General features: G+C 40.0%; 1 protein-coding gene, 1 long non-coding RNA gene and 1 pseudogene across 2 annotated transcripts; 2 read left to right on the top strand and 1 right to left on the bottom strand.

Moving 5' to 3' along the window:
- The first annotated feature begins 638 nt into the window (after nt 1-638).
- Nucleotides 639-14,064, top strand: LOC143118732 (cytosolic phospholipase A2 zeta-like; annotated as a pseudogene).
- Nucleotides 2,720-3,521, top strand: LOC143127627 (uncharacterized). The gene is made up of 3 exons (XR_012987661.1): nt 2,720-2,760; nt 3,268-3,310; nt 3,478-3,521. It is a non-coding gene; the product is annotated as an uncharacterized LOC143127627 (long non-coding RNA).
- A 6,998-nt stretch (nt 14,065-21,062) lies between the features above and the next one.
- Nucleotides 21,063-23,308, bottom strand: LOC143118739 (polyunsaturated fatty acid lipoxygenase ALOX15B-like). Its single transcript, XM_076279829.1, has 3 exons — nt 23,129-23,308; nt 22,510-22,653; nt 21,063-21,272 (listed from the first exon to the last, which is right to left on the bottom strand). The coding sequence occupies exons 1-3, from the start codon at nt 23,306-23,308 to the stop codon at nt 21,063-21,065; spliced, it is 534 nt and encodes a 177-aa protein (XP_076135944.1).
- Nucleotides 23,309-24,625: the final 1,317 nt, after the last annotated feature.

Raw genomic sequence — 24,625 nt, forward strand, 5'->3', positions numbered from 1 at the left:
TATCGAACATCCCATGTTTGTAGCTCTGTGAGAATCTTAGCATGTCTCACATGCACTGCTATTGTTATATTTTGCTGATCGGATCATAAACTAAGAAGAATGACCAAAGAATTTGTTGCTGGTTCTTGGTATTTGTTGGTGCCTTTATCAAGGGCTTGTGGTGTGTCTGATTATGTTTTTGATTGCATCGCATTGAAGACGACGTGGCGTCTGTGTGTGTGTGTGTGTGTGTGCGTGTGTAGGGTGGGGGGACATTGAAGATGATGACGGATGCCTGCTTGTTAACCAGTGATAATGAAATGCTCTCAAAGGCTGTTTTGTTGGTGATGTTATTGGTGCACGAAAGCTGTTGGTGATTTTTATTTTTGTTTGTCTTTGGTGGAGCATTCAGGCAATTGGCAGGACATGTGGTAAGTGAGACCAAATGATTTCATGATACTCCTCCAATAACCAACTGAACTACAATAACCAGTTTAACTGGAACAGTGGAATGGCCTACCTGGTGCTGTCCAGTTTCATGGGTCAGTATGAAAACAGAACACATTCTAAAGTCCACAAAAGCAAAAACTGCTCCGCCCTCAGTCACTCAAGATATTTGCCTTCAAGTTGACTGAGCTGAGCTCACTGCAGAAACAACCATGGCCAAGGTAAGCAAACTGTTACGTTCTAAATGTGTTGGGTTGTATAAATAATTTCCTCAGGACCACTGGTCAGTCTGGTCCGATATGGGCAATGTATTACTTCAGTTTTAATGCAGCTGGTCCTTATTTTAACCCATTTTTTTCTGAAAACATAATTTTGTCCAGTCTTGTTTTCTAGGTCATCACAATTTTAAAACTGTCAAAAGTTTACAACTCATGCTTGTGTCTCATCAGATTGCGTGCCTTATATTACAGGACAATGTGTGAATAAATTACATGGTGAATTCCATGTTCTGTTTTATGAAAACACCTCAAAGCTCAAATGAAAGCAGAAAAAAAACAGACCTCACTCTGGATGGTGTACTATAGCAAGCTGTTATATGCAGGATGGTTAAAGATAATGTGAAGATAATGTGAAGATATTGATAAAACATTGAGAAGATATTGAGAAGATAATGTGAAGATATTGATCAAACATTGAGAAGATTTTGAGAAGACAATGTGAAGATAATGAGAAGATATTGTGGAGATAATGTGAAGATACTGAGAAGATAATTTGACAATAATGGTGATGAGACTGGTGCTGCTGTGATTAACGTTATTTGTTTATTTATCTTTCTCAGCTGGAATTGGTCCCCTATTGGAAGCTCTCTGTTACCGTCCTGCGAGCAGAACTTCAGCACTCCCATGACTACTGTAAGTCCCGTCAATCAATCTGTGTTCTGTCCGCTTGACTGTTAATTGTCTCTTTTCACTGTTTTTTTTTCTGTTTTTTTTTACTAACGCAATAGATTGCCAGATATGGAAGATATTTCAGTGTCTTCTATTGCCATGCTTCAACTATTGTTAGGTATAGCAGAAAATATGTGGATGGAATTGAAATCCTCTAACTAACTAAATAATGTGCAGAGTTTTGTACAATATGTGCATGAATTCAATGTGTACACAGTTGTTCTTGAAGATAAAACAACTTTTTTCCCAGATAGCGGCAGAGAAACTGAAATGAATTGAACTGAACTGATTGCTAGTACTAACCCTAACCCCCTCTTGGTGGTTCTCTTCAGGGTCGAAGTCGGACTGCTATGTGACTCTGAAGCTCCCCACGTCTTCCGCCCGCCTGCACCGCACCAGGACAGTTCCCAACAGCGACAGCCCTGAGTGGAACGAAACGTTCCACTTCCGCGTGAACAGCCATGTCAAGGTCTGACCCACACAGACATCTCAATGTTGTGCTGATCCTGCTTATAGACCCTTTAAAACCATATTTACAAACATCTGATGTAAAACTTTACAGACAAATTGTTATTAACTGTTGATGTTATCAACTATACTTATTGCCTCCCCCTTGGTTAAGATACCAGGTTGGTGTGTCTCAAATTCATCAGTTTGAGGGTCCACCTACTCAAAGTTGAATAACTTTTAAAAGTGCTTTCCTTTCTCAATCTATCCTTTTTTACACAACTATCCTTCTCTTACAGAATGTTCTAGAATTGCAAATGTTCGATGATGACACATCCTTTGGAGATGATATTTGCACGGCTATCTTGTTTGATCTAAGTAACCTCACCATGGGCCAAAAACAGACCAAAGTGTTCTTAACAAATGCACAGGTAAAGCTCTCTTGAAGAGACATTATGACATTTTACCATGTTAATAACAAAATGTGGTCAACTGACATCTTTTTTTTGTTTTGTTTTTTGTCTATGCTCAGACAAATGATAAGTTATGGGTCGAATTTGAGATGGTTGAGAGGTAAGAGAACAGACAAGTTAATAAATAAATACATAACTGAATACATACGTACATACATACATACACTTTTATTGCATTAAAACACTGAAATGGAAAAGATAAACTGTTGTCCTGGAAACATTGAACTGTTAGGACTGTGAAAGCAACTGTAGGTTGAAAAAAGCATTGGCTTCAATTATTTATAATAGGCTGATTGCTGCCCTGCATATTTTATCATATGCTCCTTTTTTTCATCTGTGTTTTTTAGAGTGTTACAGTAGCTCTATAGACTCATAACCATCAGATGCCTATTAAACGCCTCACACTTGTCCTTCTTGTTTTTAGCGCTGAAGCACCAGGTTCTTACCTGTCCAATGGAATCTTGGTGGTAGGTGTCACTTTGTGTAGTCTACTTAAATGATTCAGAATAATATTTGTTGATATGAGTATGATGTTACAGAATTCTGTTTGCAGTGTGCATATTGCAGTGATATTAATATGTAGTATACGTAATAATTGCAATTTATAAATATGCAGTGTCAATTCTATAAAAAATGTTAGCATAAACATGTAATAAAATATCACTTTGGTAATACTTGACGGTATCTACATAGGAGTGACATGACACTGTCATGACACATGAACCATAACTCTGACCCTAACCCTTACCCTAAACCTAACCCTAACTTGTCGTGACAAAAACCGAATGACACTTAATAACAGAAGCGTTATGTCATAAACGTTTATGGGTTGTTTATAATGTTTATGACACGTTCATGACAGTGTCATGTCACTCTTATATCGATACCGTCAAGTAAAGCGTAACACTTTCAGTCGAGATAAAGGATAAATTATGAATTATGGCTCACATTCGTCCTGATTCTTCTGCTTCTAGGCACCACCATTCTCAACTCTTGACATCACGGTAAAACACCCAGGTAAGCAGTAGAACACATTGAAGGATCAAAGAAAGAAAATAAATCACCAGCTTTAGTACAGCTGTCAATTTTTGTTCAGGGGGGAAACACTTTTTCAGTTCACTTAGGTATATGTTCTCTCTCTCTGTGTGTGTGTGTGTGTGTGTGTGTGTGTGTGTGTGTTGCAGAAATACAGAGCTTAATACTGAAGCTGAAAGGAGCTTATAGAGAGGAACATGTTCTCAACTCGGACCTGATGGACTCTTTACGTTACTACATCAACAGAGACTTGGAGACAGAACTCTCTGTGCAGGTACACACACACACATCAACACATAAACACACACACACACACACACACACACACACATAAATGCATGCATGCATACACGCAGGCACACACACACACACACACACACACACACACACACACACACACACACACACACACACACACACTTAGTCCTGAAGGAACATGTTCTCATTTTAGGTGTGGTGGACTCAACTAGAACTGCAGCAATTTATATATTAATTAATTGTGAACTATTTTGATAGGGAATTGTTATAATCTTCAGTATTGTCAAACCACATTCTGAATAATCTTTTGGGTGTAGACAAAGCAAAGCATTGGAAAATGTCATTGTTGTCTCAGGAAAAGCACAGATTGACATCCTCCACCTTTTTTGACATTTTAAAAACTACTGATTCATTTAGAAAAGACAATAATTTTCAGGTAACAAAAAGGAAGATACTCATTGCAAACCAATAGACTATACTATTGAGAATTTGAGACTATGCCATACATTTTATTTCTATTTATTTTTCATTCATTTTATTATTTCATAATCTGCTGTCAACAGGTTGACGATGCCATTCAGTCAATCAATCTTTCACCAGATTCTTTGCGGCCAGTCAGTGCTAATCAGGAAATGAAAGTGCCTCTTGGAGAGGTAGTACACAAACTCTAACATTCATCTATTGCTCAATTTGAACACATTTGAATAATAAAAAAGAAAATGCCCAGTTATCAAACAACACCATTTTATTTCCCACAGGATTGTGTTAACCTGGAACTGAAAACAGGGGAAAGGTAAAACCTCCGTCTACCTAAAAACTTAATACACTCTCAATTCTCCACACAGGCATACCTTGGTAATGTGCTTCATTGTATACACAACATGTTTGTAACTGTATGTAAATCACTTACCGGTATACATTGTAGGTCCACTCCTTATTCAACATTTCCTAGTGAGCTAACCAAAGACATACAAAACCTTGCAGTCACCACCCAGAGCAGGAGTGCACAGTGCAACGTATAATGTAGCACATGCTACAAAAAAAACAGTTTTGGATGATTATCCAGCTTAGCACCGGTGACACATTATTTTAATGAGGTGTTTGTAACTAGATACCGATGTTAGAAAGTCAACCTCAGCAAAAAAAGTTAACATACAGCCCTGATTCAGAGCCTTGTTGGCACTGCTAGAAGCTTGCTAACATGCTAACTGTGTCCTTTGAAGACAGGAATGTCGTACTGTGATGAATGGCTGGTGGTAATGGCACATGTGTTCATCTGTCCTTCATGTAAACGTACACAACCAGAATTTGAAGATGATAACCAAAATGTCTTCCTTGATAAAAAAAAAACCTCAAAGAAAGTAGCAAATTGTTTCATAGTCTTGTTTTAAACTAGAACTGCAAAGCACACTCTGGTTGGGGTAACGCATACACACACCATCATGACCTCTGACCTAAATGATTTAGGCTAAATCCAACCTCTGACCTAAATCCAACAATTAACACGAGACAACAGATGTTTTGGTCATCATTTTCAAATTCTGGTAGTGTACGGTTTCTATTATGTCTATGGTGTATGGTTACGTGAAGGAGACATGAACACATGTGCCATTACCACCAGCTATTCATCACAGTACGACATTATGATTTTAAATGAGCCATATCGCCACGGTGAGTAAGGCTCTGTGTAATAGTTTCTATTATTTTATTTGATCGATTACATTTCTTGAGGTCCTTTTCGTGATCAAAGTGTAACTGACATAAATATGCTGTTACTGTTGCCCTCTTCACTGTTGTTTGGTGACTGTGACACTGCAGCTCAGAGGAGAATCTGGCGTTGCGTCTGGACTTTAACATCCCGTTGGCTGAGAGGGACTTCCTGGAGAAGAGGAAGGCGGTGGTGGGGCATGCTCTGCAAAAGCTGCTAGGACTCAGCTCACCTCCTCAGACAGATAAGGTAGTGTGTGTGTGTGTATGTGTGTGTGTGTGGTGTGTATGCGTGGTGTGTATGTGTGGTGTGTGTGTGTGTGTGTGTGTGTGAGAGAGAGAGAAATAGATAGATAAGGGAGTAAACCAGGGGGGTGGGGGGTGCATTGAAGGGAAGATACAGATCAGAGTTTGGTTTCTTGCCAAGCAGGTTTTTTGCATACAAGGAATTTGTCTTGTTTGTGTAGATCAAATTAGCCAGAGATGGTATTTCATTTTGCTTGATAATCACTTTTGTTCATCAGTGGATAGAGGCTTTAATTTTTCCAACTCTACAAACCAAGTGGAACATTAAAAACAAGAATGCTCTTTTGGGGGCTAAGGAAGGGGGAAAGGCACGCACACACACACACGCACACACACAAACATGCCCACGGAGAGATGACTCACCTCAATGTACAAATTTGGTCCAAATATGTGTTCCACTACATTGGCCAGCTCCTTGCTGACCTGGGATGCAAATAGAGAGAGTGAAGGCCTGGGCCAGACACACTCAGACATACAGTAACACAATACATACAGTACCTCCACTGCCTACATTTCCCAGAATGCTCGTACATGATGCTACATTCTGAATCACTCCCTATTGAAGGCATAATGTTCATAAACAGTTGTACTCATTATTGACCATTTCAACTGCATAACATAAGGCATTTCTGGTGGCACATAAAACAACATTTAGTAGTTTTTATAGTAACTTGGGGACACAAAAAAGTTAAAATCAACAATTTGTAGAGCATTACGCTAAAGTCCAATAGATTTTACATTTTAATTTCAAAGTATATGTGGTTTTGAATGTTTCAATACAGAAACCGGAAACAATCTAGGAACAGATTGAAAGGGTCTAGAAAGAGAGAGAGATAGAGAGATGACAGAGGACAACAGGTGTGTAGTTATTACACTTGTCTCCAGGACTGACAATGGCAGATGTACAAATATGCCGACAAAAATGTGTGAACAGTACAAAAGTAATTTTGCTGCACTGTTCCTATTTCATGGTAATGGCAGTACTGTTTAGAACCGTTTTGGAAGCTTATTGACCAAAGATTCTAGAACAGAGCTCCGCTCTAGGATCTTTGCTATTGACACATCTCCTTCCAGGTCCCGCTGGTGGGTGTGGTTTGCTCGGGGGGCGGGACCAGGGCGATGACTGGCACCTTTGGGAGTCTGAAGGGTCTCCAAGCTCTGGGCATCCTGGATGCTGTCAGCTACATCACGGGAGTCTCAGGAGCCACATGGTGAGAGACCAGCCCCTCAGACAAGATTAGACGACACACACACACACACACACACACACACACACACACACACACACACACACACACACACACACACACACACAACTCACTCACACATCTGACTTTCAGTGCAGTGTGACCTTTTCTGAAATGCTCTGTGTGTATGTGTGTGTGTGAGAGAGAGAGAGAGAGAGAGAGAATATATAGTGTGAATATACCACATCATAACCAGTCTTACCTGTATGATTTCCATATAATGTTCTGTCTCATATAACATGGCATTATTGCATGTTACAGGGCCATATCCACACTCTACGATACTTCCGATTGGTCGCAAAAGGACATAAGTGTGGTCGCCGAGCCCATGAAGGTTGAGATGATTAAGAGGTACCAGGACATCATGTCCACTGAGCAGCTCCGTGGCTACAGGGAGGAGATGGATCTGAGGGAGAAGGAGGGGGTCCCAGTCACCTACATCGACAAGTGGGGTCTGGCCATCGAACACCTCATCTATGGCAAGGTGCTGAATACAGTCAAGTCAATTCAAGTCAAGTTTATTTAAATAGCACAGGGGTCATTCAGTGTGCTGCATAAGCAATGGCCCAGAGAAATAGTACATAAAAGCACAGAAATGGACACAGAAACAGAAAGCAACAAAACCATAAAAGGCACGGTTTTACATTACACACACACACACACACACACACACACACACATGCATACACACACATGCATACACACACAGACACACACACACATGCACGCACGCACGCACGCACACGCACACACACACACACATCTCTCTTTCTCTTAAATCTCTCTCTTGTTCATCTCTCACACAAGCAATACAACACACACAGACATATACACACACCCATACATATACACACACCCATAACTTTGTTCAAAATGTATTTGCAAACTGCAATCAGATTGCATATTACACGTAAGCAATAGATTCTGCAGAGCCAATTGCTGAATGTGCACTTTTGCCTGTGCAGAAATGGGACAGTACCCTGTCTGACCAGAGGAGGGCAGTATCTGAGGGACAAAATCCTCTGCCCATCTACACAGCAGTGAACATGAAGACCAGCCAGAAGGGCAACGTCACTGATGCTGGTAAGAGTTTTCAGTTTTATTCCAAACAACCCTTTATTCTTCTATTAATTAAATTAAGATATTCAACTCAGATCCCGTACAAAATGGAGCACATGGCAAGTGCTGTGCAAAAAAAAAAAAAAAATTGAAATATAATTCAGGGCAATGTCTGCAGTGCATACACATTCGTCCAGCTCTACTGATTAAAGTGGAATTTGCTAATTGTAGTCAGTGAATGTTACTGTATCCGGTGTAGCTAAGATGTTGTGATTCTACAGACTAAAGCATGTTTGGGTCATAGCTTCAGATTGTTCCTTTGTTGTGTTTGCAGAGTGGTGTGAGTTCAGCCCCTATGAGGTGGGCATTCCAAAATACGGTGCGTCCATCCCCACGGAGAACTTTGGTAGCGAGTACTTCCTGGGGTGCATGGTCAAGAACCTTCCAGAGGCTCGGCTGCCATTCCTTATAGGTAAGAGATGAAGGAAGCAAGGGAGAAGGATTGTGTGTGTGTGTGTGTGTGTGAGTGTGTGTGTGTGTGTGGGGGGGGGGGGATGTGTGAGGGGATCCCTGATCATGCAGTACAGCCCCCTCTCCATCCATCCATCCTGTGTGTGTGTTCTGTAGGAATCTGGAGCAGTGCCATGTCCATCAGCCTTAACGATGTGTGGAACTATGTCACTGGCAACAAACCAGCCTGGCTTCCTGGTGATGTCATCAAGACAGGTATTGGTGCTCTGAAGACAGCACTGTAAGTGTAGTGGTAAGGAAAGTTACCACTACACTGCAGTAGCCTAAAAGTTGTGGTTTCAATACCTGGCTGGTTGTATATACTGTACACATAAATGCATCCATACATGATTAAATATGTAGGCTATATATTGTACACATAAATGCATCCATACATGATTAAATATATAGGCTATATATTGTACACATAAATGCATCCATACATGATTAAATATATAGGCTATATATTGTACACATAAATGCATCCATACATGATAAATATGTAGGCTATATATTGTACACATAAATGCATCCATACATGTTGTATACAGTACATGCATATGAAGAGTTTGGTTCCAAAACACTATATCTCCATTTTTAAAAACATTAATAAGTCATGTTATGTCATTGTGTATTTCAGATAATATCAACAAAATTGCAAATGTGTGGTTTTGATTGAGTACAGATTAATTGAATAACAATAACCCAATACAGATCCACTAAAATTACATGTAAAACAAAATAATAATAAAAATAAGATTAATGAAAATTCATTAAAATGGAGGATATAGCCTTTTGGAACCAAACTCTTCCTATGATTTCTAACGTGTATGTAATTGGTAGCACAGGGAAATGTGGAAGTCAAGCATCTTAAAAGTGGGTAGGCACATTCTTAGCAATTTTGACAAACTACAGTATCAGTCCAGTAGTTTGCCCCAGCAGCTTCAACCAGCTGTCTGATGACTGTGCTGTTGGTGTGTGTTGTCATGTTGGACCCTGTGAGATTCGTGAGGTGTTCTGTCCCCCACAGAGTCGGACAACAGGCCGTCCACGCTCGACACCGTCATCATCAAGCCGGCCACCGACATGGCACAAAGGATTACCGGCTTCTTCACCAGCCGACCGATCTCCAGCCACATTTACAACTTCATGCGAGGCCTAAATTTACACTGGGACTACAACAAGACAAGTGGATTCATTGCGGGAAATGGTAAGAATAATGCCACTTCATGTCACATAATATACAGCTGTTGTGTATTATGCTGTTGTATCACATGTTTATTATATATCTTAATATATTTACATAATCAATTATATATGTTGTATATGTTCTGCTTATTACATATGTCACACACGTGTGTCATATACAGTATGTGTGATATACTGAATAACCGTATGAGTGTGTGTGTGTGTGTGTGTCTGTGTGTGAAATATGACACGATTTGGAACCAGCTGCCATTGTTATAATAAATCCAACCTTTGGGCTTCCTGTCCAGACACTCACCCTGATGCGTTCCCAAACCAGCTGACCCCAGCGGACGCCACCCTGAACCTGGTGGACGCGGGCTTCGCCTGTAACACAGGTTTCATCCCAGTGCTGCAAGCGCACAGGTGCATGGACCTCGTCCTGTCCCTCAACTACTCGTGGGATTTGGATCAGTTTAAGGTTTACTATGTTATGTTATGTTATGTTATGCTATGTATTAATAATTGTTTTACATGAGGTAGTACATCAGTGTGAGCAATGTATGTTATTCTCAAATCAGCCATGTTGTGACACCCTGGCCAGCATGGTGCTCATATCTGAGGCTCTTAATTTGAAGGGACCGTGCACCTGTCATGCCTGACACCATTTCTTATTGATTAAAATAGAGCAAACTGCCTTTTCTCTTGACACTCTTCTGACCCCAATAAATGTAGTTGTGGATAAACAATGACCTACCTAACGACACTAAACCACGACCTATCCATTTATCATGGTCATGCTTGAGCTTGAGCACTAAGCCAGGTACATTACTCATCTTCTCTGAGGCACGTTTGACCTGTTTGCCCTGTCAATGTACTCCTCAGGTGTTAAAGGAAACCCAGCAGCACTGTGCTGACCACAGGATCCCGTTCCCCCACATCGATTTCTGCCACGTGGAGAACGAGCCCATGAAAGAGGTGTACGTCTTCGAGGACGAGGAGAACCCCAAAGCACCCATCGTGGTTCACTTCCCCATGGTCAATCTCACCTTCAGGGAGTTCAAAGCCCCAGGTGAGTAGGTGCAAGCCCCGACCCCTCAGAAATCTTTCATTCTCCACAATACGCCATGCTTGTGATTATTTCAGCTCAGTCCTTTCATCGTTTCAAATCCAAGGGGCCAGGATGTGTCACAGAATACAGGCATTAACCGTCAATATTGTGATGTTTATAAATGCAATAATTAATGTCATATTGATAAAACATATTAACCATCTTTTCAGTCATCCATTGTTCCATTTGAATGCTTTTGGGTGTGGTTACATACTCACCACCACTTCACTCGTATTTTGAGTGTAATTTATTTTCCCAAATTAGTTAAAAAGCACAAAGCAATCAAATAAAAAATTAATTTCACTATTAATAATCCATCAAATTATAATGATATTATATATTATATACTTCAGCAAAAGAGGCTGGTAGCTCTTGATTGTAAAGCGTAGACTTTATCCTCGTATTGGGTGCTCTTGGAAAATGGGAACAGTTCATGAAAAGGAAAGCAATTCCAGGCAGTCCAGGGAAGGTGACTGAGGAAGGTATATTTAAAAAGCCTTTATTTGTTACTGGCTAATCCATAGTTTAAAACGCCAACATGTTTCGACCACACTTGGTCTTCATCAGGGCATGTACAAGTGAATGAGGACTTACCTATATAGGGTCAAGAGGTCATATGACCAGAAAAGACATTCTACAACAGGTGATCGATCCTTTGCACATTAATACAGCAGAAAGAAAAATAAGAAAAGAAATGTAAAATAAAAAATTATTATATAAAAGAAATATACAGTGACATTCACATCAGTAGGCCTACATCACTATAAAAAACAAGTGAAATCGATGTCTTCATTTAGACCAGGATATTCCATAGCATTCAGGCGATGTATCCAGAACGACTCACGTTGGTTCAACCTCTGTAACCTATTGCCCCCCCTCGCCAAAGGTCTGACATGCTCAATGCCCTGTATAGTTAACAAGGAGTCGTTCTTGTTATGGTACTCGTTAAAGTGTCTAGCCATGGGGTAATCTTTATTCACCACTCTGATGGCATATTTGTGCTCAGCAAGACGGTCCCTTAACCGTCTTTTTGTGCGGCCGACATAAAAGAACCCCTCCTCACAAGGATGCCAAACGATAACAATTAATAAAATCCCTTAATTCATATGTTCTGTTGGTTCTTGCGTCCAAAAAACATTTGGATTGGTTGACATTGGCACAATGGGGGCAATGCATACATTTAAAAGTACCTATAGGTTTTTTGAGCCAGGAGTCTTTTCGCTCAGGTGGGAGGTATGAGCGCATTAACTTATCCCTAAGAGTAGGCGCGCATCTGAATTACTGGAGGTTCAGGAAACACTTCTCGTAATTGGCTATCACTCTCAATGATCGACCAGTTTTTCCTTACAATGTTTTTAATCCGTGCCGCGTGACTACTGTAAGTAGTGACGAAGTATGGTGGTGATTTATTAGTCCGTTTATGTGTATTCTTCTCAAGTAGAACGCTACGTTGAAGTGCCTGCGCTTTACTGTTAGCTTGGGAAATAACTTCTGGCCTATACGCCCTATCCGAAAACCTCCTAGCCATTGACTCAGCCTGTTCATTGAAGTCGTTGTCTTTGTCACAGATACGTCTCAAACGTTGGATTTGGCCGTAAAAGATATTCCGTATAAGGTGCGGGGGGTGAAACGAGTCTGTTCTAAGGATGGTATTACGGGAGGTGCTTTTCCTGAAAAGAGTAGTGTGTAGCTGGCCCTCCAAGCCCTTATAGATATTCAAATCCAAGAAATTGACTTTATCAAGTGAGTAGTCTAATGACAATTTAATATTGGGATTAATGCCATTAACATAAGTATGAAAGTCCAACAGTTGACTTTCAGACCCATTGAAAATCAAAAGAACATCGTCTATGTAGCGACCATACCACGTAATACATTCAAAAAAAGGATTGCATGAGTTCAATATGTGTTCCTTTTCCCACAGGCCCAAATACAAACATGCGTAATTAGGTGAAAAACTTGATCCAATGGGTACCCCAATTTTTTGTACATACATCTCATCCATGAATATGAAAAAATTGTTGTGAATAACCCAGTCCGTCAATTTCAATAGAAATTCACTTGAGTCAATTCTTCCTGTGATATAGTGACTCAGCGCAAACAAGCCCTGCTGGTGGTCAATGTTCGTGTATAGACTTTCAACATCCATGATGACTAGAAAATGTGTGCGTACATTGGGCAATGTTTTTAATCTGTTCAATACGTCGGTGGTGTCCTCTATGTATGATGGGAGCTCCCTTACCAACGGTTTAATAAAGGAATCAATATATTTCGATGCAGGCTCAGTGAGTGTACCATTGCCTGATATGATAGGCCGACCAGGGGGATTGTCCCTGGGTTCTTTGTGCACCTTAGGGAGTAAATAAAAAGCTGCCACAACTGGGTACTCAACAGTTAAAAAAACAAGTTCGTTTGATGTTATGTAGCCTTCATCAAATGCCCCTTTTAACAGCGCATTAAATTCTTTTTTCATAACGGGTTAGTATACAGTCTCTGATAGTATTTGGTGTCTAGCTGACGATGAGCTTCCTTGATGTATTTATCCTTAGACAGTACCTTTGTCCGCAGGACGAATAGTGAGGTCATGGTTGTTGGAAAGTTTGTTAAGGGCGATGCGCTCGTTTTTGGATAGATTTGTTCTGTGCGTAACTGGGTCCATATTCAACAACCGGTTAACCTCAAAGTCTACTTTCTTAGAAAAAGTTACAAGTGCTGGGTTGGTCACTTTAGGGGAGAATCGGGATTTAGGTTTAAACACAGTGGGCAGGTCAGAAGTGTCAGAGGTGTCATCAAGTGTGGTTGCACTCAGGGAGCTCTGAGTGTGGCCAAAAGTCTGAGAGTGCCATACTTTCAGGTGTAGGCTACGATAGAACCGAAATAAATCCACTCGAGTGTCAAATGTAGTTACATCGTGAGTGGGGGCAAAGGATAACCCCTTAGACAAGACTGACAATTGTGCAACACTTAACTCAGAATCAGACAATTAATTACCGCGGATAGTGTATGCGTGTCTTATATAGTATCGAGTTTTACAGACATTGTGGTGATTTCATTTTAATTATTTTTGCCTCAACAATCCTGCCGTGAAAATCGCATATTGTTATCAACCCTATACTTCCTGTTTGTTGTTGCACTAAGGTGTCAGGCGCGAGGGGGTGGAGGAACTGAAACAAGGGGACGTGGATGTCAGCACCAAAGACTCGCCGTACGTCACTACCAACCTGGCCTATCAGCCGGAGAACTTCCAGAAGCTGATGGATCTCATGCACTACAACATCCTGAACAACCGCGACACACTCCTGTCGGCTTTGCGTCGGGCGTTAGAGAGAGAGAGTCCACGAAGACGAGGATGAACACGAAGACCACTCCTGTCCCTGAATGGATCCCTATTTGTTTTCATTTTGATTATTTGGAGCCAGACATAGTCTGTGAGAATATAGAATTATAAGCATGTTCTTATGGAGACCAAGGTGGGATACTGTATCTCATTTACTTTAATTGCATGTTTATAATCATGATATACTTATTCAAGCATGCTTATTGTGTACATTCATATGAAAATAGAAAATAAAAAAAGGATTCACACTTACTTCACACAATACTGCATGATGATATATGTTGTACTTGTGAAAAACAGTCTGTTCTACTGAAAGGCTTTAAGGTTAGAATGTTGCCCCCATAGTGTCAGAAAATGTATTGCAATGACTCGAGCAAGAAGGGTCACACAAGAGGGATACACACTACACTAAAACACATCCATAAACAGTAAACAAAGGTAAAGACACACACAATAACCCCCCCTGAACCCCAGCCGCAATGCATTGTGGGAACCAATAGCGCTAGACCAACACACCAACGTTACAGTATCAATATATAAACTAAACTGAAATTGCATACAAACTAAAAATTGGTTGACTACTCTTCATGTGTTGGTCTCGGGTGGTGTACAGTACATAGCATTTGCTTGCACATTTAAAAAATATACTTCAAATAAACATTCAGACTCGTGCTTGTGATTAGTGCTCATTTTTTTGCTAGTGATATGATTGTTGTTTGAAAAAGGTGTCGAGCCACTCCTCCCATGGCTATTTGAACTGATGCTTCTTCGCTATGCTGCTGCTCAGAGACACCTCTTGCCAGCTGGGAGTGAAGTGAAGGGTGGCGTAGTGTTCGTCATGTTGAACGCTGACATGGGGGCCAGGGGTCATCTTGAAGCATGCAGGGTCAGAGATGGTTGCTACGGTGCTGCAGTAAACATTACTAGTGCATTGCTGGTGAGGGGAGATCACATACAGTATATTGTCTGAAGTGAGGTGTGGCCTGTACTTGATTGATTTGTTGCTGGTTCTACCTTGGATATGTTACTCTGATATCTTTGTACGCATTTCTTCTTAATTCATTGGTAGCCTAGTACTTTACAATGAGGATTCCCTTATAAAGAGTTGACAACCACTTATAATTTTGTTATTAAAGTATTATTATAGGGGAAAAAAACATACTTATCCTGTGAAGCCTTTAAAAAGTAGCATTACAGTGGCTAGTCAAATAACAAGAACTAGAATAACCTCTAAAAGCCATCATTACATGTAATAGAGCAGATAAGTAACTCTGGTTTGCAGGCTTATGTATGAAAGGAATGATAGTAATATACGATATATCAAATACGTATTTGTTATGTTCAATGCTAAATGATTTCAAATACCTTGACATCCGCTTTAATCACGCTGTCCTCATTTACAATCGCCTTCTTCCTCCTGTTTGAGGACGCCCACAAAAAGACAGCAATAATGTGTGAGGTGGTGACATTAAAATCACTCGATAGAAAATGATCTACTTCTTTTGGATGTGTTACTTTCATTTTTGTTGAGATGGACAAATTGATTAAGTGCTTCTGATTGACACTCACAACCAGCACGTAACGACCACAGTTGCCAAACCAGGAGTGCCAAGATGGGTACAATGATAATCGCTGCGAGTTCTCCTTTGGTCCACCGGGATGGCACTATTAGGGAGAAATAGGGAGGCATAAGAACCATTACACCAACTTGGAAAGACGGGAATTGTGCTTGGTCAAGAAATTAATACACGCGTCCATAGTGTTCACCCAGCAAACAATTTTCGATTCAGGGAACGTTCTGCGGACGTTTGCGGAAGGATGTGGGAACGTTCGCTGCTAACGTTCCCTCGCGGTCATTCAGGGGCTCGTTTCTAGAAAGCGTTGTTTGCTAACTTGCGTCGCAACCTTGGAAGTTCGCTCCATCGTTCTTGGATTTGGTGTTCCTAGAAAAGGTAGTTCGAACTCTCAATCGCAAACAAGTACGCAAAGTTTGGTCATTTGAACTACTGCCCCTGGGCAGTCGCACTTGTGTTGTTCCTTGGTAGTTCCAGTTGGTGTCCTGAGCGCCTAACCAAAAATCACAACCGCCTAACCAAAAATTCCGAAGTGGATGTTTATTTCGTGACTCAATGATTTATCTATCTTTTAGCTTAATTTTGATTAAGAGACTGACTCCCCTACTTGGCTCATTCTTGCTGTTAATAATATTCTCCTTGCTTTTTGTTAGGCTAGTATTATAATCTTCAGACTCTTAAAACCAGCATAGTGATACATGTTAGTGGCTAAAGCAGGTGACTTGTTATCCCAGCGTTGTAGGTTCGACTCACCGAGTGGTTAGTGGTGTTGGTTGATGTTCCAAAAAAAGTAGCGTAGCGAAATACAGTTTCTGTCGTGTTTTATTTGGCATTTTGTAAAATCCCATTGATTTCTGTTGGAAGACTCATTGCACGTTGATAGCTGCGCAGTCTATGCTACCGAGGTGAAGTTAGTTTGATATTTGATATTCGGATATTCGACAGATATTAAAAAAAAAAAATATGCGGCCGGTTTCACCCCGTGTTTGCAGACAATGTACAAACAGATGACCTGTGTACTTGCTCCCAGCCGACCTTAGGGACCGTCTAAAAAGTACCTTCTGAATTACCTTCATAGTCTTTTTTGTCAATAGCTTTGACATCATGTGACCTAGTGACTCCAAACCAATTCAAAATAGTTATCCTATATGGGACTCATCAGACACACCTCTTTTTATAGAAACTATATGCACACAGTATTTTATATGAATATTTTAAAGAAAATACCTTATTTCCCATAAGGAATGGTCTCCTTTTTTTCAATACCTCCCAAGCCATGTGACCTAGTGACTCCAAACCAATGCAGAATAGTTATCCTATATGGGACTCATCGGGCACACCTATTTTTATGATCACTGTATGCACACTGTATTTTACATTAATATTTTAAAGAAAATACATTATTTCATATAAGAAACAGTCTCCTTTTTTCAATACCTCCCAGGTCATGTGACCTTGTGACTCCAAACCAATGTAGAATCGTTATCCTATATGGGACTCATCAGACACACCTCTTTTTATGATCACTATATGCACAATCTATTTTATTTTAATATTTTAAAGAAAATACATTGTTTCCTATAAGGAATGGTCTCCTTTTTCAATACCCCCCCCCCCCCCCCCCAAGGTGTCTGAAGTGACGTAGGGACACCAAACCAATGCAGAATATCCTTTATGGGACTAATCAGACACACCTCAAATTAATATAATTTTTGCACATACTATTTTATAGTACCCATTTGTTTCCTATGGAAACTTTCTATAAATAATCTGTTTTTTTTCTCAATACCTTCCATATAATAGTAGATGGCAAATAATTTTTCATATTGAATCTCTGATCTCTGTCTGATAAGTACCCCATAGCAGAACAGTTCTGTATTGATCTGTGTTGTCTAGGACCCCTCATATGGCAGCTATTGAGCAAAAAGCTGTTTTCCATAGGAAATAAATGTGATTCTTTAAAAAAATGTAAATATAATAGTTCATGCAAAATATTATTTCACATTGACGTGTGTCTGATTAGTATCACATAGCAGAACAGTTCTATGTTGATCTGTGATGTCTAGGACCCAGTATATTGAAGGTATTGAGCACAAAGCAGCTTCCAAAGCAGCTACAAATTGGTTTTCTTTAAGAAATTAATATAAAATAGTATGTGCAAAAATCATATTAATTTGAGGTGTGTCTGATTAGTCCCATATAGGATAACTATTCTGCATTGGTTTGGAATAATAGGATAATTATTCTATATTGGTTTGGAAAAAGGAGACCATTCATGATGGCAAATAATGTATTTTCTTTAAAATATTCATATAAAATACAGTGTGCATAGATTGACTATAAAAAGAGGTGTGTCTTATTAGTCCCACATAGGATAACTATTTTGCATTGGTTTGGAGTCACTAGGTCGCATGGCTTGGGAGGTATTGAAAAAAAGGAGACAGTTTCTTATGGTAAATAATGTATTTTCTTTAAAATATTCATATAAAATACAGTGTGCATACAGTGACTATAAAAAGAGGTGTGCCCGATGAGTCCCATATAGGATAACTATTCTGCATTGGTTTGGAGTCACTAAGTCACATGACTTGGGAGGTATTGAAAAAAGAGGACCATTCATATAGGAAATAATGTTTTTTTTTTTACAAAATGTTCATATAAAATACAGTGTGCATACAGTGATAATAAAAAGAGGTGTACCCGATGAGTCCCATATAGGATAACAATTCTGCATTGGTTTGGAGTCACTAGGTCAGGGGTCGGCAATTACGTTTGGACCCGGGCCAATTTTTTTTCAGACAATGGCATCGCGGGCCATAGCTTTTGTAATGGGGGGGGGGGGGGGTTATAGGCCTACTATTTAAATTATGAATTATTATATTATATTAAAATAAACATCATCTAACTTTTAAAATGCATTTAATTTAATTCCATTAAAAACGTTTATTTGCTTATGTGCGCTGTTTTTATGCCGCCTGCTGCATCTCCTGTCGTCTCTCATGAAACAGGCGACTTGCCTAGCAACTTGCCGTAACTAATGTGTACAAATATTATTCTTTTGGATGACGTGTAAATGATTAGCTGAACATTGCTATATGCTAGTTATCGATGCAAAATGTCGTTGTCAAAAGCCTTGAAAAGAAAAATTGATTCAGAATGCAGGACCTACAAAGAAGAATGGAAGCAGAGGTATGTGTTGAGCCTGCCTGCATTTATTAATGCCAAGCCTATTAATTTAACGAAACATAGGCTATTTTTGACCTTGCCCACTGGAAGAGGGAGACAGGACACTTTTTTTTTTTTTTTTTGCACAAGATTACGCGCACTCGCGTGCCAATACCGTTCCGACCTGTGCGTCATGGATAACTGCAAGGATGTTCCACCTGTTGTTTTGTCACTTTAGTAGGACTATCATCTATACCTCAATAAATGTTTTGAAATTGATGGGATTGCTGTAGGCCTTTTTTTCTTTTTAAAAACATGGGGTTAAAAAAAATTTCATTTTTTTTTTTTTTATTATTTAAACAGCAAATTAACGTCATCTCGCGGGCCAGATAGAATAGATGGCGGGCCAAAATTGGCCCGCGGGCCACTATTTGCCGACCCCTGCACTAGGTCACATGACCTGGGAGGTATTGAAAAAAAGGAGACAGTTTCTTATGGTAAATAATGTATTTTCTTTAAAATATTCATATAAAATACAGTGTGCATACAGTGACTATAAAAAGAGGTGTGCCCGATGAGTCCCATATAGGATAACTATTCTGCATTGGTTTGGAGTCACTAAGTCACATGACTTGGGAGGTATTGAAAAAAGAGGACCATTCATATAGGAAATAATGTATTTTTTTTTACAAAATGTTCATATAAAATACAGTGTGCATACAGTGATAATAAAAAGAGGTGTGCCCGATGAGTCCCATATAGGATAACAATTCTGCATTGGTTTGGAGTCACTAGGTCACATGACCTGGGAGGTATTGAAAAAAAGGAGACTGTTTCTTATATGAAATAATGTATTTTCTTTAAAATATTAATGTAAAATACAGTGTGCATACAGTGACCATAAAAAGAGGTGTGCCCGATGAGTCCCATATAGGATAACTATTCTGCATTGGTTTGGAGTCACTAGGTCACATGGCTTGGGAGGTATTGAAAAAAAGGAGACTGTTTCTTATGGTAAATAATGTATTTTCTTTAAAATATTCATATAAAATACAGCGTGCATACAGTGACCATAAAAAGAGGTGTGCCCGATGAGTCCCATATAGGATAACTATTTTTAATTGGTTTGGAGTCACTAGGTCACATGATGTCAAAGGTATTGACAAAAAAGACTATGAAGGTAATTCAGAAGGTACTTTTTAGACGGTCCCTAAGGTCGCCTGGGAGCAAGTAGACAGGTCATCTGTTTGTACATTGTCTGCAAACACGGGGTGAAACCGGCCGCATAATTTTTTTTTTGAATATCTGTCGAATATCCGAATATCAAATATCAAACTAACTTCACCTCGGTGTCTATGCTTCAGGTTCCAATATTGAGCGGTTGTGAATAGTTCCACAATAGCAAATAAGACGGCTGGAAATCATACATTGCGCCGATATATTTGCTTTTAATAATCAACGAACACCACTAACCACTCTGTGAGTTGCACAGTTTTGAAAACGAACGTTAGGGGTTGTTTTAGCACATGTTTGAGTAGCCTACTACAGTATGCCCATTGCCAGCCACCCTGAGAAGTCAAAGGTGATTCAAAACGAGTCAGAAAAGTCAAGACCGGACCAATCGTCGAAATTTCGGTGTCCACCATTCTAGTTCATCCAAAACAAACCAGAAAAGGGCCTTAAAGTGCTAAAAACCGGAATTTTCCTTTAAGCCACGAGCCAGTTGAGACAATTAGCGATACCCAGAAATTCGTCCAGGCTATATATTTTTTCCAACATAGATATTTAACACAAATAATGACTCATATTGTTTGGCTTAAGTTAACTGTTTTATATGCTTGCAATAGGTTTAGGTTTTTGCTGATGGCAATGCCAGTCGGTTTAAATTAGAAAAATGTCGACATAGGCCGTGACAGAAAATTCACATCACATCATACCATACCATCACATTTTATTGGTGTTATGGATGTTACAAAAATGTAATTTTCCATGGAATTGCCCTATATTGGATTAAACGTAAGGACGGTATCGTTAATGCCTGTTGAAAAATGCTGTATGTACATACCTTGGTTAAGGACCCCATTTTCAGATATCAGCTGATTCCGGGCCAGGATGTTGATGTGAAGCGTGTACCGGATATGCGGAAAGATGAGCTGCAAAGGGGGGGGGGGGGGGGGGGGAATCCATAAATGCACATATGAATATGTTCTACAATTACCGATAGTCTTTCAATGATTAGATTGTTTCCCATGATTCCCCACCCGTTTTCCAGGTGTTATACCTTATAGAGCGGGTGTATGGAGGGTATGTTCCGTAATGTTGCCATGGTGAACACCTCACATAGCAGGTGAGTTCTCAGCAGGTGGAAGTCGGACTCGTGCATGCTGAACTCTGCGGCCCGCACAAAGATTTTAGCCAGCAGCCAGTCATGATTGGGATCGGTGGGCAGGAAGATGGGGTTCTCAGGTCCAGGGGTTTGCCCTAACTGTGTAGGGGAGACATACATGTTAGTGGTGAAAGTATGAAGTTGGAACCAACATTCTAATGAATGAATGCGACCCTAAAAAGATCTTAATCACATAGAAGAATAGTTGTGTGCAAATCCCGCCTGTTGTTAGGCCAGTTGCAGGACAAAGGTACAGCTAGGATGAAAAGAAGATAAATGTCCACGCACACTGGAGCTCTCAATATTTAATTGGACTAAAAAACGACAACATTTTGTCCCAACAGGGTCTTCTCGATCTTGAAGACACTGTTGGGTCGAATTGTTGCCATTTTTAGTCCAATTAAATATTGGCAGCTACTCCAGTTTTAGCCTACATACAGTATACCTATCATACCAAAGTCCTTTTAGGCAATTCGCTCCACTCGGCGGCCATATTGCAACGCTTTTTGGGCACTCATCAGGCATCCATTTCAGTAGAAATGTGCGTGCGCAAGGCTTCCCGACACCAATCTTCCTCCAGCGGCAAGATCACAACACATGATTGGCACGATGTCTTCACAACACACCATATGATTGGCTCAATGTATTCACATGTCAACGTTTTGCCAAGGAAGGGGTGTGATATGTGTAGACAATTGCCATATTGGCGTTACAAACTAACCCCATGCATTTCTATGGAGGATTTATTGAGTGCTGTGTCTCCTCATTAGAAAGTCTCTAATCATACTTTGAATAACAGCAGAACAGTCAAGTGGACAAAAGGAATGCATCAGAATGAAATCCTGCAAGATTGTCATGATGAATTGCAATTAGAAGTAAAGTACGGTAATTCTCTCTACAAAAATGGTCTGTTATACATGGCACCAAATACTTACCAGTGGGGAGAGAGACAGTAAAGAAAAAAAAGTATAAAAGACAGTCAGATGCTCAATTCTCGTCAGATGCTCAAGCACCATATTCGTAAGTGATCTACAGTATGTGCACCGCCATGACAACCAATACTGTTTTAAACTTTCGGTAACATTAACAGCTGTCGACAGTGACTGCTGTGGAAATGAGTAAAAATGAGTTCAGGTTCAACTTTTTCCATGGCTGGTTGTACAAACAACTCAAATAAGTTAAAGGAATTTTTTTAAGGCAGGAGTGTTTTATACATGGAGTCGGAAGTTGTAAATAGTGAAGAGTATAGAGTAATTTGTACGTTATGAATCATGGGAAATGTGTCGGTTGATGAATATCATGGATAAGGAAGGTAAAATAAATGCAAACTGTTTACCTGTATGGCGATGGGCAGCATCAGACCCTGAGGGTTGCAGTAGAGCAGGACCAAGGGAGCGGTGTGGTACTGCTGCCTGTCATGGACTACATTTCCCACAAGCCCATCCAACATCTTGTAGTCACACAGGAAGATGTTCCCTTTCTATAGGATTGTGAGGCCGATTAAAATGGGAAATATATTAATACATCCACCAATTCTCACTCTATTCTGTTAATCCTAATTCATTCTGAATATGTTGTAAATTGATTCACCAAAACAATCATGGAGTGAACAATATTGTGTGTGATTAATTATATCTGAAATGTAGAATTGAGTGTTTGTGACCAGTGTAATGGTTACAATTTTATGTGTTTGCCTTGGAGAGTCCTATAGGGATGTTTAAACACCCTTAAGATTTTTTTTAGGAACTGTGAATGTATAAACTCTTAGTAACACCTTAAAGGAAAAAGATGCTATGTGCATGATTACATGCACTGCTAAAGCACTGAAACCTTTAGAGGTCATGACTGTAACCTGCTGAGAAACGCATACCATCATCTCCTGCTCCAACCTTCTACATCTCACAGTCTTGCAAATATCTTTAATATTTTGCTTGTTGATACAGTATATAACCTACCTCAATCTCATGCTCCAGGTTGCTCCCATTCAGAGAGTCTTTGACCATCTCCTCTGTGACGAGGAAGTTCTCGGGCAGTTTTGAGCAGCGCTGGATCATCATGGGGTTTAGACCATTCAGGAGCTGGTAGCCAAAGAATTCATCCTTTTCCAGTGCTTCAGGGCGTATTCTGCAAGACATGCTGTGTCAGAAAAAAAACACACTACAGTGCTTTTGATGTGCAAAAAAAGCAACTCAGCTGCCCTTCATGTTATGGTGAGTACCGTAGGTTTGGCTGGGTGAAAAGGATTCTGACATCATTTTTTCCAGCTTGCTCAAGCTTGTCCACGATTTGGTACAATGAGCATACTCTGAACAATGGCAAAGAAGTATTTAGAATGGCAGGGTAAAATATAAATATTTTGTGACTATAGGGGGACAGTTTGCAAACAGAGTGCATTACCGCCATCTGCTGGACTGAGGTGTAATGGCAAGTGTCCCCTGTAGCCTCGTTCTGGCCGCCGGGTGAACAAGGCAAAGGTTACATGAGTCTTGGTAACACGAGTGAGAAAAAGTATGACTTAGGATGGTTTCTTACTCGAGGGCTGCAGTGGAGAAAAACTCAACAAATTTTGTGAATGACAACTGGACCTCTGCAGGAAGTTGGCAGAATAAATCAGCGTCGACTGTCTGAGGCAAACCTTCAGTGTATACACGCCATCTGTGGACACACAACAGAGACATGTCACAAACCGGATACATCTGTAATTACAATACCCAATATTAGTGCACAAGTGAATGTACATGTGCACTAATATTAGGTATTGTAAGTACAGAAGTATGCGATTTAAGACATATGTCACAGCGACTTAAACCGGACAGAAAGCTATTGTGGATTTTAACATTTCAACACAGAAACATTCATCACACACACACACCTTCATGCACGGACATAGCTATTCATGCACACACACACGCCCCTCCTCCACCCCCATTGTAATCTGTCCCCTGTAGCGTATTGTCTTGTCAAATACTGTCTCTGTTTGTTTCATGTTGTTTGTGTTCACATGCTCTATCTATAATTTCAATAATCTCAAATAGTCTTTGTGTACTGTACGATCCATGTCTGTTACACTTCGGTGATGTTAACAAAATGCGGCGTAATATCCACTTGCAGGTTACAATGTTGTAGAAAATATAAAAAGAGTAAATCCACAAAAGAGAGTACAATAAAAATAGTAATCCACAGATGGAGAAGAGAATATAATAGTAAATCCACAAATGGAGAAAAAGGTATATAAGAAAAAAGTAAGTCCTCAAAAAGGGAAAAATCCGCTGATAGTCGTCCTGCAGTCTCTCACTGTCGGAGTAGCAGTGCGATCCCGGCAACAGGTGGTGCGGAGTTACGATCCGCGGCTTCAGCCTGGCACGAAGTTCCAACACTTGGCTTCTCAACGAAGTACGGACAACGAATCCTAACAATCAAGCGTAACAGCAAAAAGCACGTAGCAGTAGAAG

The sequence above is a fragment of the Alosa pseudoharengus genome, unplaced genomic scaffold (genome assembly GCF_046254945.1).
Source record: "Alosa pseudoharengus isolate Yale_2024_CS ecotype anadromous, Long Island Sound unplaced genomic scaffold, YU_APseudo_1.1 YU_APseudo_1.1_scf_1, whole genome shotgun sequence".
Lineage (NCBI taxonomy): Eukaryota > Metazoa > Chordata > Actinopteri > Clupeiformes > Clupeidae > Alosa > Alosa pseudoharengus.

What these genes read in the sequence shown, in the direction of transcription:
- LOC143118739 (XM_076279829.1), bottom strand. Translation starts at nt 23,308, where the DNA reads ATGTCTTGCAGAATACGCCCTGAAGCACTGGAAAAGGATGAATTCTTT. An exon ending in ACCTGGAGCATGAGATTGAG is followed by an intron (nt 22,654 to 23,128) that starts GTAGGTTATATA and finishes ACAATCCTATAG; the next exon opens with AAAGGGAACATCTTCCTGTG. An exon ending in TGCTGCCCATCGCCATACAG is followed by an intron (nt 21,273 to 22,509) that starts GTAAACAGTTTG and finishes TCCCCTACACAG; the next exon opens with TTAGGGCAAACCCCTGGACC.